The sequence below is a fragment of the Leucoraja erinacea genome, chromosome 7 (assembly GCF_028641065.1).
Source record: "Leucoraja erinacea ecotype New England chromosome 7, Leri_hhj_1, whole genome shotgun sequence".
Lineage (NCBI taxonomy): Eukaryota > Metazoa > Chordata > Chondrichthyes > Rajiformes > Rajidae > Leucoraja > Leucoraja erinaceus.
In genome coordinates this window covers 42,748,259-42,774,136 of record NC_073383.1, presented here as the reverse complement: position 1 = coordinate 42,774,136, position 25,878 = coordinate 42,748,259, and the positions used below count along the sequence as shown (strand labels likewise).

Sequence of the window (25,878 nt, the reverse complement as noted above, 5' to 3'; positions counted from 1 at the left end):
TACCTGCCTTCTCCCCACATCCCCTAACACCGCTATCTTTAAGAGCCCTATCTAGCTCTCTCTTGAAAGTATTCAGAGAACTGGATTCCACTGACCTCTGAGGCAGAGAATTCCACAGACTCACAACTCTCTGTGTGAAAAAGTGTTTCCTCGTCTCCGTTCTAAATGGCTTACCCCTTATTCTTAAACTGTGGCCCCTGTTTCTGTACTCCCCCAACATCGGGAACATGTTTCCTGCCTCTAGCTTGTCCAAACCCTTAATAATCTTCTAATAATAATTCCTCCGTCTACGCCGCATCTGCTCCACGGATGAGGCGTTCCACACCAGGACATCTGAAATGTCCTCACTATTCAGGGAACGGGGGTTCCCCTCCTCCACCATAAATGAGGCTCGCACCAGGGTCTCTTCCATACCCCGCAACACTGCTCTCTCTCCCCATCCCCGCACTCGCAACAAGGGCCGAGTCCCCCTAGTCCTCACCTTTCACCCCACCAGCCGTCACATACAAAAAGTAATCCTCCGTCAGTTTCGCCACCTCCAACGTGACCCCACTACTCGCCACATCTTCCCATCTCCCCCCATATCTGCCTTCCGCAAAGACCGCTCCCTCCATAACTCCCTTGTCAATTCTTCCCTTCCCTCTCGGTCCACCCCCTCCCCGGGCACTTTCCCTTGCAACCGCAAGAGATGCAACACTTGTCCCTTTACCTCCCCCCTCGACTCCGTTCAAGGACCCAAGCAATCGTTCCAGGTGCGACAGAGGTTTACCTGCATCTCTTCCAACCTCATCTATTGCGTCCGCTGCTCTAGATGTCAGCAGATCTATATCGGTGAGACCAAGCGGAGGTTGGGCGATCGTTTCGCCGAACACCTCCGCTCGGTCCGCAATAACCAAGCTGACCTCCCGGTGGCTCAGCACTTCAACTCCCCCTCCCACTCCGTCTCCGACCTCTCTGTCCTGGGTCTCCTCCATGGCCACAGCGAGCAGCACCGGAAATTGGAGGAACAGCACCTCATATTCCATTTGGGGAGTCTGCACCCCGGGGGCATGAACATCGAATTCTCCCAATTTTGTTAGTCCTTGCTGTCTCCTCCCCTTCCTCAGCCCCCCTGCTGTCTCCTCCCATCCCCCAGCCTTCTGGCTACTCCTCCTTTTCCCTTTCTTGTCCCCACCCACCCCCGCCCCCGATCAGTCTGAAGAAGGGTTTCGGCCCGAAACGTTGCCTATTTCCTTCACTCCATAGATGCTGCTGCACCCGCTGAGTTTCTCCAGCTTTTTTGTGTAACCTTCGATTCTCCAGCATCTGCAGTTCCCTCTTAAACACTGTGTATACTCTACTGCGTTATCTCTTCAAGATATGCCCACCTTGAAGAAGTTCTCCTCTTCTCTCCGGAGACAGTTTCACAACCTCCTCTCTAACTGTCCCCCATCTGTGATCCCTCCTGCCCTCCAACTGTACGACCACATTCTTACCCAGACTCGATACCACAGCCACATCTGCTTCCTCGGGGCCTGCCTGCGCCTCCATCTCCATGGCCGCTGCATCGCAACCCGCTCATCTCGTCGCATTCCCGGGCTGGCCGAGCCTTGCCGCCCCGCCGACCATCCGCCCACCGGGACCTCCCACACATCGCCCGCGGACCCCGACTCAACCGCCCATCGACGCCGAACATCGGGTCCGCTGACCCGCGCCACTGGACTATTACCATCGGGTCCGCTGACCCGCGCCACTGGACTCTCACCATCGGGTCCGCTGACCCGCGCCACTCCACCTCCCTCCAACAACCCACAGCCGTCGCCTTACCTGGAGCCTGGACTCTCCACTGGGCCTGAAGCCCTCACGCTGCTTACTCCCACTCTCCTGGGTTTGACTCCACTGGGTCCTAGTGCCAGTCGACCCAGCCTGGTCTACCTCAGTGGCAGTTCGACTGAGTCTCCTCCCCCCACCCCCTCTAACTGTAAGTCTCCTCCCCCCACCCCCTCTAACTGTGTGGCCCCTGCTCTTCCCCACCCACACCACAGCCCTCTCACCCCCCCCCACCCCCTGACCCCCCACACCCCCCCCCCACCACACATCGCCTCGTCCCCACCTGCCTTCCTCCGGCCCCAACCCCCATCCCTGTCGAGTGTTCACCATCCCCCCCGACCCTCCCCCTCTCCAACACCAAACGGTCCGTCCTCAACAGAGGTCTTACCTTTGTCCCCCTCCGTCCCCACCTCAATGAATTCCGCGCCCACCACGACTTGGAGCGCTTCTACCGTCGCCTCCGCCTCACAGCTTTCTTCCATGGGAAGGAGTCCTCGCCCCCCACTGATGACCCCTTTTCCCGTCTCCAACGCACCCCCTCCTCGTGGAACCCCCCTCGTGGCCAATTTCCGGCTTTAGAACTTTTTATCAATAACTGCCGTCGCGACATCAACCGCCTCAACTTCTCCACTCCCCTGTCTCACTCCAATCTCTCACCACATGAACGTTCTGCCATCGACTCACTCCGCAACAACCCAGATTTGGTTATCAAACCCGCTGACAAGGGAGGTGCCGTGGTAGTCTGGCGCGCCGATCTCTACAAAGCTGAGGCCACGCGCCAACTATCGGACACCTCCGCCTACTTACCCCTGGACCATGACCCCACTGACGAGCACCAGGCCACCATCTCCAGCACCATCACCAACTTCATCCACTCCAATGCCCTACCCGACCGAGCCTCCAACCTCATCGTTCCCCAGCCCCGCACAGCCCGATTTTACCTTCTCCCTAAAATCCACAAACCTGATTGTCCCGGAAGACCCATTGTCTCCGCCTGTTCGTGCCCCACCGAACTCATTTCCAAATACCTTGACTCCATCCTATCACCCTTGGTTAAATCCCTCCCTACCTATGTTCAAGACACCTCAGACACTCTCCGTCGTCTCCGCGCATTCAATTCTCTAGGCCCTCACCCCCTCATCTTCACCATGGACGTCCAATCACTATACACCTCCATCCCCCACCACGATGGTCTCACAGCCCTCCGGTTCTTCCTCGACCAGAGAAGCAACCCATACCCAGCCACTGACACTCTCCTCCGCCTAGCGGAGCTGGTCCTTACCCTCAATAACTTCACGTTCGACTCCTCCCACTTCCTCCAAATACAAGGCGTAGCTATGGGCACACGCATGGGCCCCAGCTATGCCTGCCTATTTGTAGGTTACGTCGAGCAATCCTTGTTCAATACATACCAGGGCCCCATCCCCGACCTCTACCTCCGCTACATCGACGACTGCTTTGGTGCCACCTCCTGCACCCGCACACAACTGACTGACTTCATCCACTTCACCACTAACTTCCATCCGGCACTCAAATACACCTGGACCATTTCCGACACTTCCCTACCATTCCTTGACCTCACTATCTCCATTGCAGGTGATAGACTTCTAACTGACATACACTATAAACCCACTGACTCCCATGGCTATCTGGACTACACTTCTTCCCACCCTGCTTCCTGTAAGGACTCCATCCCCTACTCCCAATTCCTCCGTCTACGCCGCATCTGCTCCACGGATGAGGCGTTCCACACCAGGACATCTGAAATGTCCTCACTATTCAGGGAACGGGGGTTCCCCTCCTCCACCATAAATGAGGCTCGCACCAGGGTCTCTTCCATACCCCGCAACACTGCTCTCTCTCCCCATCCCCGCACTCGCAACAAGGGCCGAGTCCCCCTAGTCCTCACCTTTCACCCCACCAGCCGTCCCATACAAAAAGTAATCCTCCGTCAGTTTCGCGACCTCCAACGTGATCCCACTACTCGCCACATCTTCCCATCTCCCCCCATATCTGCCTTCCGCAAAGACCGCTCCCTCCATAACTCCCTTGTCAATTCTTCCCTTCCCTCTCGGTCCACCCCCTCCCCGGGCACTTTCCCTTGCAACCGCAAGAGATGCAACACTTGTCCCTTTACTTCCCCCCTCGACTCCGTTCAAGGACCCAAGCAATCGTTCCAGGTGCGACAGAGGTTTACCTGCATCTCTTCCAACCTCATCTATTGCGTCTGCTGCTCTAGATGTCAGCAGATCTATATCGGTGAGACCAAGCGGAGGTTGGGCGATCGTTTCGCCGAATACCTCCGCTCGGTCCGCAATAACCAAGCTGACCTCCCGGTGGCTCAGCACTTCAACTCCCCCTCCCACTCCGTCTCCGACCTCTCTGTCCTGGGTCTCCTCCATGGCCACAGCGAGCAGCACCGGAAATTGGAGGAACAGCACCTCATATTCCGTTTGGGGGGTCTGCACCCCGGGGGCATGAACATCGAATTCTCCCAATTTTGTTAGTCCTTGCTGTCTCCTCCCCTTCCTCAGCCCCCCTGCTGTCTCCTCCCATCCCCCAGCCTTCTGGCTACTCCTCCTTTTCCCTTTCTTGTCCCCACCCACCCCCGCCCCCCGATCAGTCTGAAGAAGGGTTTCGGCCCGAAACGTTGCCTATTTCCTTCACTCCATAGATGCTGCTGCACCCGCTGAGTTTCTCCAGCTTTTTTGTGTAACCTTAATAATCTTATATGTTTCAATAAGATCCCCTCTCATCCTTCTAAACTCCAGAGTATACAAGCCCAGCCGCTCCATTCTCTCAGCATATGACAGTCCCGCCATCCCGGGTATTAACCTTGTAAACCTATGCTGCACTGCCTCAATAACAAGAATGTCCTTCCTCAAATTAGGGGACCAAAACTACACACAATACTCCAGGTGTGGTCTCACTAGAGCCCTATACAACTGCCGAAGGACCTCTTTGCTCCTATACTCAACTCCTCTTGTTATGAAGGCCAACATGCCATTCGATTTCTTCACTTGCCTGCTGTACCTGCATGCTTACTTTCATTGACTGATGAACAAAGACACCCCAGATCCCATTGTACTACCCCTTTTCCCAACTTGACACCATTTAGATAATAATCTGCCTTCCTGTTTTTGCTACCAAAGTGGATGACCTCACATTTATCCACATTAAAATGCATCTACCATGCATCTGCCCACTCCCGCAACCTGTCCAAGTCACCCTGCATTTTCTTAGCATCCTCCTCACAGTTCACACTGCCACCCAGCTTTGTGTCATCTGCAAATTTGTTAATGTTAATTTGAATCCCTTCATCTAAATCATTGAAGTATATTGGTGCGGTCCGAACACCGAACCTTGCGGTACCCCACTAGTCACTGCCTGCCATTCTGAAAGGGACCTGTTACTTCCGACGCTTTGTTTCCTGTCTGCCAACCAATTTTCTATCCATGTCAACACTCTACCCCAAATAGCATGTGCCCTAATTTTGCCCACTAATCTCCTATGTGGGACCTTATCAAATGATTTCTGAAAGTCCAGGCACACTACATCCACCGGCTCTCCCTTGTCCATTTTCCTAGTTGCATCCTCAAAAAATTCCAGAAGATTAGTCAAGCATGATTTCCCCTTTGTAAATCCATGCTGACTCGGACTGTTACTGCTACTGCGATCCAAATGTGCCGCTATGTCATCTTTTATGATTGACTCCAGCATCTTCCCCACCATCGATGTCAGGCTAACTGGTCTATAATTCCCTGTTTTCTCTCTCCCGCCTTTCTTCAAAAGTGGGATAACATTAGCTTCCCTCCAATCCACAGGAACAGATACTGAATCTATAGAACATTGGAAAATTATCACCAATGCGTCCACGATTTCTAGAGCCACTTCCTTAAGTACCATGGGATGCAGACCATCAGGCCCTGGGGATTTATCAGCCTTCAGTCCCATCAGTCTACCCAACACCATTTCCTGCCTAATGTGGATTTCCTTCAGTTCCTCTGTCACCCCAGATCCTCTGGCACGAGTACATCAGGAAGATATTTTGTGTCCTCCTTAGTGAAGACGGATGCAAAGTACCTGTTCAACTCATCTGCCATTTCCTTGTTCCCCATAATAAATTCACCTTTTTCAGTTTTCAAGGGTCCAACTTTGGTCTGAACTAATTTTTTTCCTCTTCACATACTTAAAGAAGCTTTTACTATTCTCCTTTATATTCTTGGCTAGCTTACCTTCGTACCTCATCTTTTCTCCCTGTATTGCCTTTTTAGTTATCTTCTGTTGCTCTTTAAACATTACCCAATCTTCTTGCATCCCGCTCCTCTTTGCTATGTTGTACTTCTCTTTTATTTTAATACTGTCCCTGACGTCCCTTGTCAGCCACGGTCACCCTTTACTCCCCTTGGAATCTTTCTTCCTCTTTGGAATGAACTGATCCTGCACCTTCTGTATTATTCCCAGAAATATCTGCCATTGTTGTTCCACTGTCATCCCTGCTAGGGTATCTTTCCAATCAATTTTGGCCAGCTTCTCCATCATGGCTCCATAGTCCCCTTTATTCAACTGTAACACTGACACCTCCGATTTACCCTTCTCCCTCTCCAATTGTAGATTATACCTGACTATATTATGGTCACTACCTCCTAATGGCTCCTTAACCACGTTCCTTTATTAAATCCGGTTCATTAAATAACACTAAATCCAGAATTGCCTTCTCTCTGGTAGGCTCCAATACAAACTGCTCTAAGAATCCATCACGGAGGCACTCACAAACTTCCTTTCTTGGGGTCCAGTACTAAACAGATTTTCCCAGTCTACCTGCATGTTGAAATCTCCCATAACAACCGTAGCATTACCTTTACCACATGCCAATTTTAACTCTGATTTTAACCTGCACTCTATATCCAGGCTACTCTTTGGGGGCCTGCAGATAAGTCCCATTAGGTTATTTTTACCCTAATGGGCCTGTCCCACTTGGATGACTTTTTAGGCGGCTGCAGGAGAAGACTATGCCGTCGCCACATGGTCGCGGGTAGTTGCCTTCATGGTCGCGAAGAGTTCCCACATTCTGGGAACTAGTCACGGCCTCATTATGGTCGCCGAGAATTTTTCAACATGAAGCCGCCATGGTGAGTAGCGAGAATTCACGTGCCGTAGGTGGGTTCGAAGGTTCTCTTAGTTTCTCGTAGGTTGTAGCCAGTGCTGACTGGTGAATTTCATTGGCTCATTGGGGAAAAAACCATAAGCAGTAGTTTTCAGAACCACTAATAACTGACCGGTAATGTTAAATGTCCGCCAAACTTCACAGCCGTGTATCTCTGGCTTATTAAAAGTTGTCTGGCTTCTGAAAAGTTGTCTCCATTCCTTCTCCCCCCCCCTCCTTCTCCCCCCCCCCCCCCCCCCCCCCCCCCCCCCCTTCTCTCCCCCCCTTCTCTCCCCCCCTTCTCTCCCCCCTTCCTTCTCCCCCCTCCCCCCCTTCTCTTCTTCCTCCTCCCCCCTTCTCTCCTCCCCCCCCCTTCTCTCTCCCCCCCCTTCCCTCCTTCCCCCCCCTCTCTCTCCCCCCTTCTCTCCCCCCCCCTCTCCTCCCCCTCCTCCCGCCCCCCCCCTCCTCCCCCCCCCCCCCCCCCCCCCCCTCCCTCCCCCCCCCTTCTCTCCTCCCCCCCCTTCTCTCCTCTCCCCCCCCCCTTCTCAGGACTTACCGTACACTGTGGTACCATCTTATTTACAGCGCCAACCTTCCTGTTCATCGCGGTGTGTGTCTGTATCAACTTGGCTTTGCACCGTGTGAATTTCAGACAGCGCTCCCCCCGCTTGCCCTGGCCCCGCCTTTGCGATTTGTTTGTGTGTGTGTGTGTGTGTGTGTGTGTGTGTGTGTGTGTCGCCTTTCCTGTTCCCGGTTTTTCAGGCGACTGCTGGCAATGACAGTCGCTGGCAGTCCGCTGAAATATCGCGTAAGTGGGACAGGACCATTACAATTCCTTAGTTCTATCCTTACTGACTCCACATCTCCTGTTTCATCGTCACCCCTTGCAAGGGACTGAATTTCATTCCTCACCAACAGAGCTACCCCAACTGTCTGTCTTTTCGATAGGAGGTATACTCTTGAATATTCAGTTCCCAGCCCTGGCCCTCTTGCAGCCCTGTCTCTGTAATTCCCACACCATCATACTTGCCAATTTCTAACTGAGCCTCAAGCTCGTCCACTTTATTTCTTACACTTCACACATTCATATACAACACTTTGCCCTCGGTATTCACCTCCCCTCTCGCACCACTCGCAATTGCACCTGATCTTACTCTCTTATCCCATCTCGAGCTTTCCTTCACATTATTTTGGGAGTCTTTTGTAACTTTTTCTTTACTCACTTTCCTTTCAACTCCATCTTTATACTCCAAATTTGTCAATCCCTCCCCCCCCCCCCTCCCCACTATTTAGTTTAAACCCACATGTGTAGCCCTAGCAAACCTGCCTTCCAGAACATCAGTCCCCCTCCAGTTAAGGTGTAACCCATCCCTTTTGTACAGGTCACCCCAACCCCAGAAGAGATCCCAGTGGTCTATAAATAGTAAGATTAAACGAGAACTTACCAGTTTGAAGTTTGATCTGTATTTTATGAGGAGTTACGATGAGGGATTACGTGAAGAAGCCTGCCACGACACATGCGTGTCATTCTTCAAAGCAACGGTGTGAAATCACAGATAACTGTAATGACTAAACATAGTAAGATTAGAGAAGAGATACCAGTTAAGTATATGATCAAGGGTGGGAGCGGAGGGCACGTAATCCCTCATCGTAACTCCTCATAAAATACAGATCAAACTTCAAACTGGTAAGTTCTCGTTTAATCTTACTATTTTACTTCGGAGTCACGTAAGTGACTACGTGAAGATTTTAAAGCTCTGTGATTTCATGCCGTGGAAACGAGTCAATGCATCACGTCTGCCTTGATGACTGTAGGAGGAATTGTGTTAACATAATTTGGACATGAATTCGACATTAAAATCATAAAATTTATTAACACAAAATTATAATCCCTTTTTATGGGTTTAAATTAATTTACAGAACTTAAAATTGTTTCTGCAAACGTTCCAGGTTTCATTACTGGTTTGTTGTAAAATAATTGGAATGTTTTTTCCCCAGACCATTCTGCTGCCTTGAGGATTTGGCCCATTGGTACATCCAACTGTATTGCTGCCGTGTAGCTGCAGCCCTGGTGGAATGAGATTAAAAAATATTAGTATCCACCCCAGCCTGTGTTAGCACCCGTTTCAACCATCTTGAGATGGTCTGGACCATCACTCTTTTGTGTGGTTGCTTGTGGCTGACCAAAAAGTGCCTTCTCATTGCCTCTTAGGATTTTCGTTTTCTCCATGTATAACGACAGATGTCTTACTATACACAGACGGTCATCTGTTGGGTATGACCTAAATTGTATATTGAGGCCTGCTGATCCCTGTCTGTTCTGCTTTACTAACTCATAGATATGAAACGTAATATTTTCTGTTGAGGAAGTCATGTTGTCCAGTCTTAGTTTATGCAGTGACTGTACCCTTTGTGCCATGACCAATGCCATTAGCATGACTGTTTTTAATGTCAGTCTGTGTAGGGACAGAGCTGTTGCTGGAGACCAATTCCTGAGCATCTTCAGGACAATATTTACATCCCATATTTGGGAGTACCTGGTTCTTGGGGGATTAGTATTAAAAATTCCCCTCATAAGTTTTGTTACCAGTGGGTGAGTCCCAACAGAGTAACGCTCTGTCCCCTGCCATAGGTAAGTCGATAGGGCACTTCTGGCGCAGTTGATGGCACTGTAACTGAGCCCCTCATCATAGTGGAGGCCTGCCAGATATTCCAGAACAGACGGGATGTTCATGTCTCTGTAGGTGATGTTGTTTTTATCGCAGTACATCACCCACTTCCTGATATAGACCAGATACTGTTTTTTGGTTGACTGTCTTTGGGCCGCCGAGATCATGTTCACTGTTCGGTCCGTCAGTCCCATTTGTAGTAGAGGTGTTTTTAAACTCTACAAATTAATAAGTTCAAATGTTTATGGCATGGGTGGCTATCCCTTGTTACGGGATGTAGCAATAAATCTGGTCTATGTGGTGATACATGGTTCTAATACCATGTTTAATACCATTGGGAACCATGGTTGAGTAGGCCAATCGGGTACTACCAAAATACCGGACGCAGAGTCTTGTTGTATTTTCCTTAATACCCGACTGATGAGGCAGAAAGGAGGGAATGTGTAAATAAACAATTTCTCCCAATGCAGCTAAAATGCATCTGTCGCTGCTGCCCCAGGGTCTGGTTCCCATGAAACATAATTTGATAACTGGTAGTTAAGTCTGGATGCGAATAGATCAATATCTGGTGTTCCATATTTTGCTGTAATATCAGCAAATACTTTTTTGTTCAACATCCATTGGTGTTTTCATTAAATTTGCGTGACCTGGTGTCTGCCACTAAATTTAGTCTTCCTGGTAGGTAAGTGGCTGATATCCAAATATCTCTCTGGATACACCATTGTCAAATTGTATTAGCCAGATTGTCACATGATGTCAATTTGTTTCCACCCATGTGGTTAATGTATGCTACCACGGTGGTATTATCTATCTGTAGTCTAACATGCTGGTGATATGACCCAGTACAATATGACTTTAGGCCATGGAATGCACCCAACATTTCCAGGTAGTTTATGCCCAGTGTGAGTAATAATGATGCCTCCTGAGCAGTCCATCTACCTCCTCAGCTGGTGATGGTATTGGTGGCTCCCCACCCAAGTGCACTGGCATCAGTTTGTAGTACCATGGAAGGGTTACTGACAATGATTGGATTGGAACAAAGCCAGATGTTATCTATCCACCATTTTAGTTCCATTTTAACTTTGATTGGTAGTTTCATAGGTCTGTCAAAGTGACCTGCATTAATTTAGAGTGCTTGTATTTTTGCTCTCTGTAAGTTTTGGTAATGTAGAGGTCCAAATTGTGTGGCTGGAAAGGCAGCCACCATTTTGCCAATTACTTTTGCTACCATTCTGATGGATGGTTTGCTAATGTCAATGAGGTTATTGCAAGCCTCTATTAAATCTCTAGCCTTTCCCTTAAGCAGAGTCACAAACATGTGAACTGAGTCTATGCTGAACCCCAAATAGTAGTGGAAGGCGTTAGTTTAGATTTAACTGTATGGATAATAAATCCCAGTTTTTCAAATAACTGTTTTGTGGCTGTTACAGTTTGTTTGGCCAATTCCAAAGTTTTGCCCACAATGAGTGTGTCATCTAAATATGCCATGACCATGTGTTTACGTTTCCGTAGAAACGCTAAGGCTGGTTTCAAAATTTTTGTGAACAGCCTGAGGCTGATGATAACCCATTTGGCAGTGTTTTATACTGCCAGAGTTGTCCCATCCAGTTGAATTTTAAGTAAAATCTGTGGTCACCTCATATAGGCACTGAATAGTAAGCATCTTGTAAATCAATGCTGGCCATGAAGTAACCTTTGGAAATTAATTGTTTAGCAGCAACAAAGGTTTCCATTTTGAAGTGAATATATTGTACAAATGTATTCAATTTTGTCAAATCTGTGATGATGCGACAACCACCATCTTTTTTGTTTTTGGTAAATATATTGGACACAAATTCTAATGGTTCGTGTTGAGTTTTCTCAATTACACCTTTTACGTAAAGCCGCTCCAGTTCAGCTTGTTCTTTTGATTTTTCTTTATCAGAAAGCACGAACATTCGGTTCGGTATATGTTAAACTGGAGGGCTGTACGTGTATAAACTCTATTGTATATCCCTGGATACTGCTTAAGATGTAAGTATTGGTTGTTAACATGCTCCATGCATTCAGAAAAGAGTGTAATCTCCCCCCAACCTCCATGCTCCCTGTATTTTGTAGGGAACCAGACCCACCTACCTCCATAGTTACCAGTGGCAGGTTTACTTCTTTTTGTAGGTTCTTCGCTGCTGTTGTTGCGCTGGTGTCTGAATTTTCGGTTTGGTTGGCGTTGGAGGTCCCCGCTTCTTCCAAGAAGGCCGGCCTGGGCCATGGCCTAAAAAAGACTCATGTTTTGAGTACCGGGCCTTCGAGCTTTCACCAGTTCTGCTGGTGGGTGCATAGGGGTGCTGTCTTTGGCTGTAGTGGTTTTTTGTTGGAGTCCCTTTTATTAGTCCAGTAGGTTCTCTCGTTCCTGCACCCTTTGCACACTTGTCTTTCCTTCTGCGGACTTCTCTTCCAGGTCAGCCCAAAACTGACCCGCAGTGCTCACCTCTGATGAGGTAGAAGTACTGTGCAGCCCTTCATGAGGTACTGCTGTGGGTTTATCATAGGGCCCACAGTGACCCGACTCCATCTCCCGGAGTCTGTCACGTTGGAGCAAATGCTCCACACACCGCTCCATCCGGCTCCAGCGCTCTCGGTCGCTGGCCGCTCGCGGTTGTTCAAAGTCGGACTCCTCTGAGTCCACGACCTTGTTTGCTTTTGTGTCTAGCCTTACCGCCCGGCCGCGTGGATCTGGCCGGTGCGGAGGCGACATCGGGCACAGCTGATCCCACTATCGGTGATCCGAGTGCCGCTGGCTGCTGCTGGCTGCCCGCTGCTCCGCGGTCCTCCCTCACCAGCTTTGTCGCAGACCTTGTCTTCTTTGTTTCCCGTTGGTTTCTCTACCTGTAATCAGCATGGTAAAAACACAAAAAGACCGCCGTTCTTACCTGCAGGTCCTGGTTTAAATTGTCACTACGGGGGAACGTCGTTCCACCCCGCCTCCTGCCGTTTTCGACTTGTCAAAAAGTCGACGGCCCCATTCTGAATAGTCTCCCGCCCGGCCGTGGTGTTCTGGCCAGTGCGGGGTCAGAATTCGGCACAGCTGATCCCTTACGGGGCTTGTGCCTTCAGCTGCTTCTGGCTCCTGCAACTTCGTGGTCCTCCCCAACCAGCTTCACTCGCAGCACTTGTGGGCACTATTTTGACCAGCTTCCCCCTGCGCGGGGACAAACACTACCGCAGAGTAAATCACTTACCTTCAGTTCGCGATTGCAAACTTACCGCTGTGGGGGAACGCTCCACCCCGCCTGTCGTTTCGCAAGCGTGAAAGCGATATGGCACGCATGCGCCGTGGCGGGCTTCTTCACGTAGTCACTCACGTGACTCCGTAGTAAAATCTAAATCCTTGCTCCCTGCACCAGCCCCTCAGCCACACATTCAGATCTCTATCTCTCTGTTCCTGCCCTCACCAGCATGAGGTATTGGAAGCAATCCAGAGATAAATACCCTTGAAGTCCTGCTTTTCAGTTTTCCTCCTAACTCTCTGAACTCGAGTTGCAGATCCTCCTTCCTCTTCTTCCCGATGTTGTTTGTGTCCACGTGCACAACTACTGCCGGCTGTTCACCTTCCCTCTCAATTCTGAATTTGGTTTATGACATCTTGAACCCTGGCACCAGGGAGAAAGCAGACCATCCTCGCGTCTCGCCTGCCGCCACAGAATCTCCAGTCTGCACCTCGGACTCTGCCCGATGTCGGTCTCGCCGCTCGAGTCCCATCTCTAGCTTCGTATCCCCCGACAGCGCCCAAGAGGGCGTTCCTGTTTTCATTAGGTACAGCCGCCTGGGTCTCCTGCATTCAACGGTTACCACCTTTTCTCTCAGTCACACACCTTCGTTCTTCCCGTATCCTTGGCGTGACAACCTAACTGTAGGCCTTGTCCAGGAAACTATTGTTTTCCCGGATGGCCCTGAGGTCATCCAGTTGCTTCGCCAGTGACCCAACACGGTCCTTCAGTAGCTGAACCTGGACACACTTGCCACAGTTGTAGCAGCTAGAGGCTCCATCCGTGTCCCAGGCCTCCCACATCCTGCAAACATCACGCTGCCTCATCTTACCTCGCCGAAGACTCTCGAGCCAAAGACTCAAACTTTTCTCACAGATTCTTGAGCCAAAGACTTGCACTTTTCTCATGGACTCTCGAGCCAAAGACTCGCACTTTTGTCACTGGTCCCTCCCCGACAGCAAACCTTGCTTATATTGGCTGATAAATTGCCCAATTTGCCACTCAACCAATTAACCAATTTGCGAATTGCTAACCTTACAGCCAATCACCAAACTTTCTCCTGCCGCTCCAGATCTTGAAGGAATGATTAACAGAATGAGCTACAGTGATTAAGCTTAAATTGAAGATTAACAGAATGAGCTACAGTGACAAGGATCCCCAGCATGATTGTAGACCAGGCTTTGCTACTTGGTCACATGCATGCATGATTTTGTTCAAACCCACTTACGCACCCCACTTCCTTTGCTCCACAATGACCTTCAAGCCTCCTCTAACATTAGGGACAATTTACAATTAACAGAAGCCAATTAACCTATGAACCTGTACATCTTTGGAGAGTGGGAGGAAACCAGAGCAGGCTCGCACTGTCACAAGAAGAACGTACAAACTCCATACGGATAGCATCTATGTCAAGATCAAACCCAGGTCGCTGGTGCTGTAAGGCCACAACTCTACTGCTGCGCCACTGTGCCACTCTAGTGTTAAGGATAGGGAAGGTTTTGAAGAGTAAGAGGAAATGGAGCTTGCTTAGAAAGGACAAATTGGGCCAAAGGGCACTGTTCACAAGGTATATAACCCCGACTCTATAAACAGAGTTATAACAAGAATGAAAAGTACATAGTTGAAATTGACCAAGGGAAAACGAGGAGAAAATGACGCACATTTCCAAGACATGGTTTAGCTTAATTGTTGGCGGGTAATGTGCTCCGAATGTTTGGGCTGGGAGCCTTTTAAGACTGAAGAGAGCTACCCATGTTGGCTCTTTTCAGGGAGCATAATCATGAATGATCTGTGATTACATTACAAACATGTTGTCTCATCAATTAAAGCTGTAGTCACTGAGAACTCAGAGCAGTAAAATGTAGACACAGCAAGCTACAGATGCTGGTTTTACTAAAAAAAAGACAGTGTTGACGTAACTCAGTGGGTCAGGCAGCAGCTCTGGAGAACAGAGATTGGATTGAGACTAAAGAAGAGTCCCAACTTAAAACGTTGCTCATTCATCTTCTCCAGAGATTCTGCATCTTTGAGCAGGAATATTAGAGTATTGATTTCCAACTGATAGTTTTCCCTGCAACTATAGATTCCCAGATGACAGTGACTTCTCTTTGCTTTCTCCATAAAAAGGTAGAGTTTGGTTTAGTTTTGGTTTCTTATTATAGTCGTGTGTATCAAGATAAAGTGAAAAACTTTGTTTTGCTTGCCATCTAGCTAAAAACATCCATCAGTACATGGTTACAATCAATATCACATACAAATACAATAGGTAGTACAGAGGAAGGCACCAGAGTGCTGAATATGGTGTTATAATAACAGAGAAAATGCAGATTTAATGAAGTGCAAGGACTGCAGCGAGGTAGATTGGGGGTCAGGGATGTATCCTAAGCTTGTGCGAATTATTTTCAGGAATCTAATGATCGTGGGATAGAAGGTGTCCTTGAATGTGGTGGTAATTTCTGGAGGTGCTACTGATGACTCTGAGTGTTAACCCTTATATGAAAGTTTGATTGCATCTCCATCTCATCATTTGTCATTACCTATTGCAGCTTCATTCTCCAGAAATAACAATCCAGGAAGATAAGCAAGATGGAATGATGATAGAAAAAGGAATAATAAATCAAATTGATAGCACTTTTATACCAATGAGCACACCAACCACGGTAAGTCTGAACTCAACTGGTAAACTGAGCCAGGATATTGCTGGTGAAGCACCTCATTTCAACTGTGACCTATGTTGTTGATTCTTGCATGGCCCTCAACAATTCAGTCCTCCACTTTCTACGAACACATTAATTAGTCTGAAAATTCTGCACGGAGGACTCTACTGGTTTTGGTTCATTTAAAAAAAAATGTATTGGTGGATAAGGAGAAGGATGAGGTCACATTAAATTAATCCCGGGTTAAACATAAGGGTATTTGGGTACTCATTACGCACAGACATTTCCCCCTGCGTGGGGAAATGGCTTGGCTTGGCAATTAACAGTGATCTCCATTTGATCTCTGTCAGAGAAGATAGAATTGATAAGTTCGATAGAGCTGATAAGTTTTTGGAGAACAGGGTGTCATTTTCATGGCCAGCAATTACTGCTCCTTCAAAAGGTGATGGTGAGCTGCAATCCTCCTAGTAGAAGGGAGTTAACGCTTTAGACCCAGAGAGGATGAAGGAATGGCAATATATTTTCACATCAGAATCATGTGTGACTTGGGGAACCTGTGTGTGGTGATGTTGCCGTGTTCCTGCTTCCTTTGAGGGTAAACTTTGGTGATTTGGGAGGTGCAGTCAGAAGGGTCGAGGTGACTAACTACTGTTCATCATGTGGGTAGTAAATACTCCTGTCAAGGCAAGCATTGAGTATTCCATCATCTCCATGATTTGTACCTTGTAATTGGAGCAAAGACCTTGGGATATTAGGAGGTATTGGATCACTAAAGGATCCTCAGCCTCTGACCTACCCTTGTAGGCGTAGTATTTATTTAGCTGGCCCATTTGTGTTCCTTGTCAATAGTGGCCCCATGGGTGTTGATAGTAGGGCATCGGTGTTGGTAACTTCAAGGATAAATGATTGATGCATTCTTGTTGAGACAGCTTTGCCTGCATGTGTAGCACAGAGGTTATTTGTCACATTTGTCACTGCATGAGCTGGTCAATTTGCTGAAGGGTTGCAAATGGAACAGAGCATTACAATTATCAATAAATAACCCCACTTCTGACCATATGATGGCAGGAAGGTCATTAATGAAGCAGTTGAAGATGTTGGGCTTGGGAATCTGATCTCTTGAACTCCTGGTGCTAATTGATCTCCAGCAACAATGGTCTTTATTTATATGATATATGATTCCAACCAACCACTTTGGCTTGAATGTTACCAGGGCTCCTTTTTGATCAAATACAGCTTTGATTGTCAAAGGTTTCACTCTTACCTCACTTCTGGAATCGGCTCGTTGTTTTGCACCAAGGCTGTGATGAGATCTAAAGAGGAGTGCTCCTGTTGAAGTCCAAATTGGGCATTAGTTATTGGCAGGTAAATGCGCTTGAAAGCATTGTGAATCATATTCTCCTTTGCTCTTCTGAGAGTTAAAAGTTGACCAGGTGGCAATTTTCCAGATAAAGCAGTGATAGAGGGACTGAAGGTTTAGCTGCATTTGATCGCCATAATTTGTCACTTCTTATTGCAGTTCCCTGTCCTAGACAAAACACTTGGGACGAAGGAAAATGCAACCATTATTGATTTCCATGATGAAATCTTCAAGAGGGTACCAATCCAGGTAAGTGTTACGGCAACTTGTAAAGTGTTGATGGTACAGTAATTTCTGTTCAGGTTTCCTGATTTCTTGGAATATTGAATGTTAAGATTCCACTATATAGTATCCTGAGGGTCATATTCACAAAGTCACAGGTATGTATATCTGAAATCAAGTTTGTCACTTGATTTCAAACTTAACTCGTCCATTTCCACTCAGTATTTCTGTGAAAATAGAATTAATTTAATGAAATGAGACTCAAAATAATGAAATCTTTGGGCAGATTTTAACATCTGAGATAACCGTGGAATGACTGGGTTGTTAATTCTGGCCAAATTGGAGATGCCAGGACACTAAAATTGAGTAAAGGCTTCTGGGCTGCTAGGCCATTTGGTCAATTTAAATGTGACTTCTGCAGAAATGGGACAAGCTGCAGAATGGTGCCAGCTTGCCTACAGCCTAGATATGAGTTGCTGGGAAAGAATGGGACAGCTTGAGATTCTTACAATTAGGTGTAAATTGCATGAAACAGATTGGGTGAATGCAAACCAGACATGCACATTGTAAATATTGCTGTAAAACTTTGCTTTGCTAGATGTTGATTGGATTAAGTGTTGAGCCTTGTCTGGGTTTCTTGAATATCTGGGCAAGTTGCTATGTTTGCTTCCTTCCAGAAGCTCCATTTGAATACATTGTATTAGTCACTGTATTATTGGAAATGTCTATCATGTACTGTGTTAATCGATATCTGTTATTCGGCTGTACAGAGACCACCCCCATGTGGTTCGGCCCCTCAAGGTTCGGGGACCTATAAAAGGTAGCTCCCACGAGGTCCTGTGTCGATCCTCTGGGAGAACGCTTAGGACTGCTTGACATTTTGGAGTGTCTCTGCTTGCACGAGGCAAGGAGCCCTTGGCCAAGCAGATACAAGGATCGGACCCGCGGTGGTTAGGTATAGTAGTGGGGAACTGTTATTATGTTTTTCCAAAATAAAGTTTAAGATGCGCAAGTGCTTGACTCAGTATCTTATTGACAGAAACTAGACTGGGGGAAGCTTAGAACGAGCTATTTACAGGATCACAACAATTAATCAAGACTTCTTCAGGCCAACAAAGCAATGGCCAAAAATGCAACAAGGACGATGGAAGATATAGATTCCCATTCATCAGTTGTCCCATTTGGCCTAGTTGGCAAGGATTGCCTCTGCATTTGATTTATTTCATTAACTTTAAAATTTCATTCCACTAAAGGGGAATAATATACTCTGAGAGTGCCAGTTGTTGCCATCAATGTGTGTGCATCTGTAACAGCTTTCATTCTTTATATTGCAGTTACATCTCCCCTTTCCCACACTCAAAAGCATTGTGGACCAGGAAATCAAAAACAAGCATTCACAGAACAAAGCTATGATGAACCTTGATGAATCGATGGAAATTATTGGTGGTTTACTTACAACCAGTCTTGCTGAAACTGTAAGTCAAGAAGCTATAGTGAGTGCAGAATAATGATGCCTTTTGGGGCATTTAAGGTAGATGGAAGAAAGCTAACTAATAAAGAACAGAAGAGTGCAAGTGCTGAAATTTGTAGTCAAGAATCAAACTGGTGGAGGAATTCAGCAGGTCACGCATCATCTGTGAAGGTAAAGCGATGGTTGACATTTCGGTTCAGGGCCCAGGATCATGACTGCAAGTGTATGGCCTGCATAAAGAGGTGCGAGAGAGGGGTGAGAAGATGTCTGGTAAATGTCAGGTGCAATCAAGTGAGATAGGGGTTGATAGGTAGTTGGAGTCAGGTGGAAGAAGGGCAAGGAACAGGGAATATAGAGATAGAGGCTGTAAGGGATGGATCGTTCTCCCCGGGTTCTATCTGCCCATCACCTACACATCTATCCACTTGGGTTTCTTCTCACTTGGCCCACCTTTCCTATCCCTCCCCATCATCCCTTCCTGATCTGCTTGCATCAATCATCTACCAACGTCTGCCTGGACTGGACCCTCGACATAATATTAATAATTCTTTGCAGCGTTCGGATGATCCTAGAAAATGGCCATGACAACGGTCGACATTGGCATGGTGGGCCGAAAGCCCTATTTATGTCTCGTATGTTTCTATAAAGGTCTACTGCATTCACTCCAAGGTGAAGTAGCTGAGTCTTGCTGTCTCACAGCGCCAGTGTCCCTGATTAAATTCTGATGCTAATTGCTGAGTGTGTGGAGTTTACAGATTCTCCCCGTGACCAAGTGGGTGTTTCCTTCCACATCCAAAGATAAGCAAGTTGGTAGGTTGACTGACCACTGCAGATTTCCCTTGGAGTGTAGGTGAGTAGTAAAAAGGGGGAGTGGAAGATGATGTGGGGAGAATGGGGGGGGGGGAAAGAATTAATGTAACATTGGTGTAAATGGGCTTGAACACCGTGGCCAATTATCTTGTTTCTGTGCTATTTCTCCCTAATTCAAATAGCAAGTCTCAATAACACCACCTTTCTGCAGCAGGAAATTAGACTAAATGTGTCCAGCACATGCTTAGAAGAAATCAGAGCATAGAAATTCAGTATAACTGGCATTTTAGCTGCCTCCAGCAAAGTCATTTTGAGTGTGCTGAACAGCTTCAGGTTTGGCTACAAGAAGTGATAGAGTCATGTAGCCATGGAGCTATATAGCATGGAAACAGCCCCTTTGGCTCACCTTGTCCAAACGAACCAAGTCAGCATTCTGGCCCAGATGCATGCATTTAGCCCATAATTTCCTAAATCCTTCCTATCTATATAACCGTCCAAATGTCTTTTGAAATCAGTACTTGTATCTGATTCTGGCTTGAAGGGCCGAAAGGCCTCCTCCTGCACCTATTTTCTATGTTTACAGTTTCATCTGGCAGCTCACTCCACATTCAGATTACCCCGAGTGAAAAATTTGCCCTTAGGGTTCTATCTTAAATCTCTCACCTTAACACTATGTCTTTAGGTTTAGAATCCTCTAAACTAGTATCCTCTAAAATTGTACAAGGCATTGGTGAGGCCAATTTTGGAGTATGGTGTACAATTTTGGTCACCTAATTATAGGAAGGATGTTAACAAAATAGAGAGAGTACAGAGGAGATTTACTAGAATGTTGCCTGGGTTTCAGCAACTAAGTTACAGAGAAAGGTTGAACAAGTTAGGGCTTTATTCTTTGGAGCGCAGAAGGTTAAGGGGGGGGACTTGATAGAGGTCTTTAAAATGATGAGAGGGATAGACAGAGTTGACGTGGATAAGCTTTTCCCACTGAGAGTAGGGAAGATTCAAACAAGGGGACATGACTTGAGAATTAAGGGACAGAAGTTTAGGTGTAACATGAGGGGGAACTTCTTTACTCAGAGAGTGGTGGCTGTGTGGAATGAGCTTCCAGTGAAGGTGGTGGAGGCAGGTTCGTTTTTATCATTTAAAAATAAATTGGATAGTTATATGGACGGGAAAGGAATGGAGGGTTATGGTCTGAACGCAGGTGTATGGAACTAGGGGAGAATATGTGTTCGGCACGGACTAGAAGGGTCGAGATGGCCTGTTTCCGTGCTGTAATTGTTATATGGTTATATTATATGGCTACAGTATCCAAAAGTAAACAGGTAAGTTTTACAAGTTGACAACAACAGGATTATTCCATACACAAAGAGACTAGAGGATGGGAAATGCAGACTTGGTTTTACATCATAGTAGAAAATTAGGTTATTGACTTCTTCAACAGACTGCTGTGTTTTGGATAGAAATATTTTCATCAAGGTCTGTTGCGTGTTTTGTTGTTTTCCAAACATTCGAATGGCCTACTCCTGCACCTATTTTCTATGTTTCTATGTTTCCAAAACCTCGAAGGGCCGAATGGCCTACTCCTGCACCTATTTTCTATGTTTCTATGTTTCCAAAACCTCGTGCTTTTCTTCTTCTTGGCAGCAGCACCAGCATAAACCATCAGAGATAACCGGGCTGTCTCCAATAGATACCAATCTTTAAAGAACGCAATAATATATGAACAAGAGTAGGCTGGGACAAGGACGAGGGTTATTTCATCAGGAGATTTGAAGGATTTTGAGGAGGTTGCATTAATTCGTCTCCAATGCTTTAAAGTGCATGAGTGTATACACAATACACACCAGCTTTAAATGCAGATGAAGAGATGGACTTCTGTCCAATTCCCTCCATGTGCTGCCATTTCCTGCTCTGCACTGTTGTTCCAGCAGTTCTATTTTCTTCAGATTTTAATTGCCTGCTAGGTTTAGTATTGGTGATTCCACAGGTATTAAAAATTCTGTACCAATGCCAGTAGAAATTGCATCAATTATTATTCCTACTGTATTATCAGTCATGTTTTCTCTCTCTAAATATAGGTAAGTGAATCAAAAAAAAATTCAACAAATGAAATCCCAGATGAAAGACTTCCCCAAGCAATGTCTGAAGAAGAATATGATATATCCCCTACTACCAAAAGTAAACAGGTAAGTTTTACAAGTTAACATGGATAGGATTATTCCATACACAAAGAGACTAGAGGATAGGAAGTGGAAATGGATGTGGAAATGTTCTGCCATACCATTCCAACATCTCATGCTTTTCTTTATGGCAGCAGCACCAGCATAAACAATCAGAGATAACCGGGCTGTCTTCAATAGATACCAACCTTTAAAGAAAGCAAGAATATATGAGTAAGAGTAGGCCATTTAGCTCCTCTTTACCGCTCTGCCATTCTGCAAGAGAATTGGCTGATATTTTGCTACAATGCTACTTTTTGATCTAACCCCTTAAAGTCCTGAAGTTTACTGATATTTGATATTACTGAATGCAATCAGTGACTGAACTACCATGTACCTACAGTGTGAAGAAATTGAGCTTGTCCTAAATTGTCTACCCTTATTTAGAGGGGCACAGATATGGTGGATTGTAACAGCATTTTATCCAAGGTAAGAGAGTCTAAAACTAAATGGACCAAAGGAAAGTGAGGGGATAGATCCAAAGGGGACTTGAGGGGTAGGTTTTTCTCACAGAGTAATGGATGTATGGAACGAGGTATCATTATACTTGGCATTATTATTTTACACAGAGGTGAATCACTTCATGATTTTCCGCATTGGAGCTTGTAGGTGAGAGGCAGGAGGTTTGGAGGAGATATGAGGGAAGTTTCTTTTTCACACATTGAGTGGTTAGAATCGGAAGCACACTACCTGTGGAGATGGTGGAGGCAGGTACGCGTAATGTGTAAGATGAATCTAGATAAGTGCTTGAATCATCACGGCATAGTCACATAGTCACATAGTAGGAAGACAGGCCTTCTGCCTAACATGTCTATATCAACCAAAATGCCTTTCTAAGCGCATTTGCCCGCATTTGACCCATAGCCCTCAACCTTTGTGATTGCATCTGCCGCAATCACTTCCTCTGGTAGCTCATTACATATATGTACCACCCTATAGAAGACTATAGATCAAATGCAGGTAAATGTATAGATAAGTATGATTATTAATATTGGATAAGATGGGCCGAAGAGCTGGTGAATATTGTTTGACTCTGTGACTTGACCTGTTGGTGCCAACGCAGACCACAGCTTTAGTTTCCATTTCTCTTCTTCAGGATGCTCTGCAGGCTATTTAGTGAGATCCTTGACCCTAGTACCTGTGAAGAACAGAGATGATGTCATGTCTACAACCATGGAAGTGCCAAGTTTTCCTCGTAATACCACTATTCTCACATTCCTCTTCTTCTATCCCCATTCACCTGAGCCTTTTGTGAGGATGCTCCATTTGGCTTCACTCCCCTGACGAACATTGCCTTCATCAGCATCTAAAAGGAAAGATGTGTGAGTGAGCTTAATGGATTTCGGGACTCCTAGACACCCGTATAACCATATAACAATTACATCACGGAAACAGGCCATCTCGGCCCTACAAGTCCGTGCCGAACAACTTTTTTTTCCCTTAGTCCCACCTGCCTGCACTCATACCATACTCACACCCTACCTCTTCTTCTAAGACTCTCAACCCAAAACGTCACCCATTGCTTCTCTCTGGAGATGCTGCCTGTCCCACTGAGTTACTCCAGCATTCTGTGTCGACTTCCCGACTGCCTAGCTGTCACACATTTTCTCTCTGCCTGCGCACCCTTAAGCTGTGGTGTCACCAACTTCTTAAAACACTATTCATGGAGTTCTCAGTCTCACAAATGAGCTGTCGTGACTGCAGGTGTTGGTCTAGCCCTGAAAACTAGAGTTCAAGCCACTGCACTTGTACTTCCTGCACAGAAAGACTCACAGCATGGAAATGGGCCTTTCAGCCCAAATTGTCCATGCTGAGCAGATGCCCATATAAGCGATGCCCACATTTTACCCATATCCTTCTAAACCATCCAAATGTCTTTTAATTGTTATTGCACCTGCCACAACCTCTTTTTCTGGCAGCTTGTTCCATAAATGTATCATCATCTGTGGGAAAAAGTTGCCCCATGGATTTCTATTAAATCTTTCCCCACTCACCTTAAGCCCTCTAGTTATTGATTCCCCAGTCCTGATATTGATTACCCAGTCCTGACTGTGTATTCACCCTTGTTGCTGGAACTTTAATATCCCTCTACCACATTACCCCAGAGTCACCTAAGCTCCAAGGAATATTGTAGATTCCTAGCTTGCCTAGCCTCTCCCCATAACTTATTAAAATTCATGCAAGGTCATTGTTTTCCCTGTGCCGGGAAAAGAATGAGTGTGATAGTATGAGCTGCGTCCACAACTCTCTGCAATTACTTGCAGTCTTGGATGGAACTGTTCCCAAACCAATAAAATGCTTTCCACGGTGCATCTGTAAAAAGTTATGATGGTTGCTGAGGACATGCTGAACATCCTAAGCCTTCCTTAGGAAGTATAGGTGTGGTGTGCTTTCTTGGACATAGCTTTAATGTGGCTGGACCAGGACAAATTGCTGGTGATATATATTCCTGGGAACTTGAAGCTTTCAACCATCTCTACTTTGGCACCATCTATGTATACCGGGGTATGTGTACCGCTTCATTTCCTGAAGTCAATCACCATCTCCTTTGTCTTGCTGATGTTGAGAGAGAGGTTGTTTTCTTGGAACTACAAGGATCCCCATCTCCTTTCTGTACTCAGTCTCATTATTTGATATCGAGCCCACTCCAGTGGTGTTGTCTGCGAGCCTGTAAATTAAGTTGGATTGGTATTTGGCTGCACAGTCATGTTAGGGTGATTATGCAATTAAATGAAAGAATTAGAGTCAAGGGCCTGTCCCACTTGGGCATCATTTGCCTATCATTTACGCGACATCACGACGCACGAATGGTCACACAGGCCATGACGTGCGGTCGCGCGCGGCGCCCCAGGATTTTGCGATGTACAAAATCTTCGCACGTTATCTGCGTGATGCGCAAATGACGCCCAAGTGGGACAGGCTCTTAAGTTTATGCAAGGCAAAATGGCATGGCTTACTATAGGAAGCACACTTTTCTGACATGAAGAAATTGTCTTACATATAGTTCTCAGGAATGATACCTTTGTGTCACCTGGGGATTGTAATTTATTAAAAAATGTTGTGCATTATCCACGTTCAGGGTTAATCCTTCAATTTGCTTCAAGGTTTCTTTCATGAGCTTCACAACTGTGGGAAATTAACAAGAAGAAATATTCTTATCCACCTCAAACGTTAGATTGTAATTTGAAACTTCTATCCTGTGCAGCCGGCTTTGCACTGGTTGAAGGTCCTAAATTTATTGCAGCATTTATTATTTTTTCATTATTAACATTCAGCTTTTTGAATGTAGGATGTTCCATCAAGAAAAAGTTCCGTAATAGATACAGAAGGTAGCAGTGATCAACAAATATCTATCTCAAGTCCAATAAGTGTGGTATACCCAAGCACAATAGAATCTTCAAGTTCCAAGGTAATGTATCCAGTGAGTCTTTAATGACCTGGGTCTATAATGCAGTAGAATTTTAGAATGAAGAAGTATTTAGCATCTGGATTCACTGATGTGTTCCAGTTATTACTGGGTGTAAATTACAGCAAACCTGTTATGATTATACATAGCACACATATTTTTCATTTATGAAAACTAATAACATTGTTTTTTTGTGGGTGCTCCAGTTTCCTAAAGCAATTCAAAGATGTGCACGTTAGTACTTTATCTGGCCACTATAAATGCCCTCAATGTGTAGGTGTGTTTCAGAATCTAAGGTGAGTTGACGAGAATAATGGGAGAAGTAAAATTTGGATTAATATAAGATTAGCGTAAACAAGTGATTGTTAGAGCCAATTTGATGGGCTGAGGGGTCTGCAGTCTTATCTCTCTTTATCTCTAACATTTTGGATTGTTGACGGATGATCACATCACAACGTGATATGATGGATCCTGGAAAATCCCAATCATCCTGTGGCCAAGGAACTTAATAAGATAAAAGATTGAACACTGGCTAAAATGGATAGATTAGCATGTATCAATGCAGCATTTCTGTTCTCGGAAACCCAGAGAGATGTGAAAAAATCTTATCGGTGTGCAAACCTTCAGTGGTCCTTCCTGTTTCAGCAGGCTACCCACTGTCCACTATGTTTGTCAATAAAGCACCAGTTGGGTATACTGTGGTCTCAATGTCATTTGAAGAACAGAACTTGTGTGGTGAGTTTAGAGATCTGAATCAAGCAGAATATTGTAGACTGCAGTCACTGAGTCTAGATACTTTTTGCAAACAATGGGATTCAATTGATAAAGGTTTAAACAATAGCTTTCATTAAAAGGTTAACATTA

At 46.0% G+C, this 25,878-nt stretch overlaps 1 protein-coding gene across 1 annotated transcript in view; it reads left to right on the top strand.

Annotated features, from left to right (window-relative positions):
* LOC129698924 (uncharacterized) overlaps positions 1 to 25,878 on the top strand; it is a 92,150-nt gene that overhangs the window by 61,753 nt on the left and 4,519 nt on the right. The window contains exons 16-20 of the mRNA XM_055638369.1: positions 15,416 to 15,529; positions 17,046 to 17,135; positions 18,443 to 18,583; positions 21,468 to 21,575; positions 24,898 to 25,017. Coding sequence (XP_055494344.1) covers positions 15,416 to 15,529; positions 17,046 to 17,135; positions 18,443 to 18,583; positions 21,468 to 21,575; positions 24,898 to 25,017 — 573 coding nt within the window. The remainder of the gene's footprint in view (positions 1 to 15,415; positions 15,530 to 17,045; positions 17,136 to 18,442; positions 18,584 to 21,467; positions 21,576 to 24,897; positions 25,018 to 25,878) is intronic.